Here is a 2,896-nt window from a genome sequence, read left to right on the forward strand (position 1 = left end):
ATCAATATAGGGTTATAAGAAGATTGAAGGATAAAAGCTAGCGTCAAGCTCACTCCGCCCAGTTACCAATTCCTAAATTGACCAAATATCGGCCTAATGATTCTCCCATCTGGTGACAATTTTATAAAATAGTTTTACCTTTTTGTAAGAGAGAGCAAAGAAGCAGAATATTTTTTTTAAAAAAATCAGATATTATCCTATAAATAAAAAATTTTAAAATAAATAATTCATGATAAAAAGAAGTTACTCTCCATAACTATGTGAAAACCTTTGTGAACTATTTCGGTGGGAGTTGTTTGTTTTGTAAAATATGTCTCTAGGCAGAGTAATGTTTTTAAAGAGGTGAATCCTTCTACTCTCAAATAAAAATATGTTTTAATTATTTCGCACGAAAAAATTTTGAAATCAGTTTTATTTTAAATTGTGATGGTCAAACTTTGAATTTTTTTTATATTATCTGAAAGATTGATATTTCTGCTCAGTTACGATCGCAATGCTCGAATACCCATCTACAGAGAAGGCCGGTTCCATGTCTTGATCCTTCCCCCTTTTCTCAAATGTAAGGGAATGAACTACGATATTTTCCTTCTTAATATTTTCCGTATTTACTTGTCAAAAGTATTTTTTAAAAATTCCACGACGTTTTCTTTTAGATCTATGTTCAATGTAGGTTTCAGCTCCGTGTAGTTAACTTGTGGCGTAACTACCACTATACGATTAAGACATTTCTAACTTAATTCAATCTAGACGTACCTTCTGATAGAAGAAGGTTAGCATTGTCAAATGGTCTTTCCCCACATTGGTGACCTGCGGACGTGATATGATCACGTCTTCTCTGATGAATGGTCCACATTGAAAAGTTGACTTACTATTTGTGACTGCGACATTGTCCTCCTCATGCTGTTGCTTCTCAGTCTCATTTCTACACAGCGGGATCCTGCTCACACTTAACTGCTAATAGCAACACAGGAGAGACCACACACACAACCATGAACTAACTTCCTACAGCTCTCATGGCTAATGCTCCAAAACCCGGTGACCTTAATTCAGCTCTCCCGATCTTTCATAAATACAGCAATTAGTGTTATCCGTTCATCGAATTCTATCCCTGATAAAATTCTGGTGGGGGAGTGGCGTAACTACCACTACGATTATTAAACATCAATTCACTAATATATAAGACATGCTAATTAATTCAATCTAGAGCAGTGTTTCATAACGTGGGGCCCACGCCCCACCGGGGGGCAATTTGATTACTAAGGGTGGCAATTCGAAAATGGACTCTACATGAGTTTAACCCTTTTGCTCCGGGCCATTTAAATGCAATGTTAGATTTCGGTGCCGAAATTGAAAGAAAAAAGCAAATTCTTAAATAATTGCGGCCAATAAATATTATAAATTCGTTTGACGAGAACAAAATATCAGCTGGGTTTTTGGCGTCGTCAAGTTAACCTCTCTGCAGCAGACGACAGGCTTCGCGTGGATCCCCGGGAAAAATCATACTACAGGAGAGAATTTAATAAAACCGTCAATATCAGCATTTCTTAAAATGGTTCTTGACAAAGTTGTAAAAGCTATGCCACTCAGTAACAACACTGTTAGCAGAAGAATAGACGAAATGAGTGAAGATATTGAAAAACAACTTGTTGAAAAGCTGAAAACTAGAAAATTCTCAGTGCAAACGGATGAATCAACTTTGATAGACAGTGTGGCAGTATTGATAACTTATGTAAGATATATTGATAAAGGGCATTTTGCTGAAGAAATGTTGTTCTGTAAAAGATTAGAAAGCACCACTACCTCCAAAGATATATATAATAAGCTAAAAACCTACTTAGATGTCAATAATATACCAATGAAAAATATAACATCTTGTGCTGCAGATGGTGCTCCTAATATGATGGGCAAGAAAAATGGCTGCTTAAAATTGATGAAAGATGAGAATCCAGGAATGATTTTTGTGCATAAGGAAAACTTGGTAGCTAGAAACATCTTGCCTGTTCTAAATGAAGTACTATATTCAGTAATAAAGTGCACCAATGATATTAAAGCTAATGCCAAATGTGAGCTTCTCTTCAAGCTATTTTGTGAAGAACAAAATGCAGACCATTTGAAACTTACTTCACACTGAAGTAAGATGGCTCTCTAAAGGGAACTTCTTGAAAAGATTTATGAAACTGCTTGATACTCTTTGTGATTTTTTTTTAGTGGCAAACCTGAAACGAAGTATCTGTTAACAGTCGATTGTCAAGCATTTATGAGTTATTTAGCCGATATCTTTGAATAACTAAATAGATTAAATAAGCAACTTCAAGGAACAAATAAAACTCTTGTTAATGCAAAAGCGAAGATATTGGGTTTCATTACCCTTATTGAGTTATGTCAGAAATATATTAACAACCAAAAATTTTGAACAGTTTCATTGTGAATTAAATGATACCGCTTTACTTATTATTGTCGATCATCTGAAAATTCTATCGGCCGATTTAAAAGAAAGATTTTATGACTTAAAACAAATTGATTTTACTACATGTATGATGCAGTCAATGCTAGTGGATTTGTCTGATATATCAAATATACAATATCAAGAAGAATTCGCAGAAATGCGAAATGATGAGTCAGTTAAAATTTTATTTAATATAAAAGGAGTGATGGCATGGGTTTGTGAGGAAACAGAAATCAAATAACCAAATTCAACCAACTGTGCAAGAAAACTATTGTTACCGTTTCCATCTTCATATTTAGGTGAATGTGGATTTAGTGCTGTAAATGATTTACTGGTAAAAAAAGAAATCGTCTGGATATAAAAGAAACGGGGTGACTTGAAACAGAAGCTAACCAAATCGGAACCTAACATAAAATCTCTGTGCAACAAGCATCAAGCGCAAGAATCTCA

General features: G+C 34.5%; 1 protein-coding gene across 1 annotated transcript; it reads left to right on the forward strand.

Annotated features, from left to right (window-relative positions):
* The first annotated feature begins 1,549 nt into the window (after nt 1-1,549).
* On the forward strand, nt 1,550-2,131 carry LOC139426732 (protein FAM200A-like). Its single transcript, XM_071186552.1, has one exon. The coding sequence runs from the start codon at nt 1,550-1,552 to the stop codon at nt 2,129-2,131; it is 582 nt and encodes a 193-aa protein (XP_071042653.1).
* Nucleotides 2,132-2,896: the final 765 nt, after the last annotated feature.

This window comes from Parasteatoda tepidariorum, chromosome 1 (genome assembly GCF_043381705.1).
Source record: "Parasteatoda tepidariorum isolate YZ-2023 chromosome 1, CAS_Ptep_4.0, whole genome shotgun sequence".
NCBI lineage: Eukaryota > Metazoa > Arthropoda > Arachnida > Araneae > Theridiidae > Parasteatoda > Parasteatoda tepidariorum.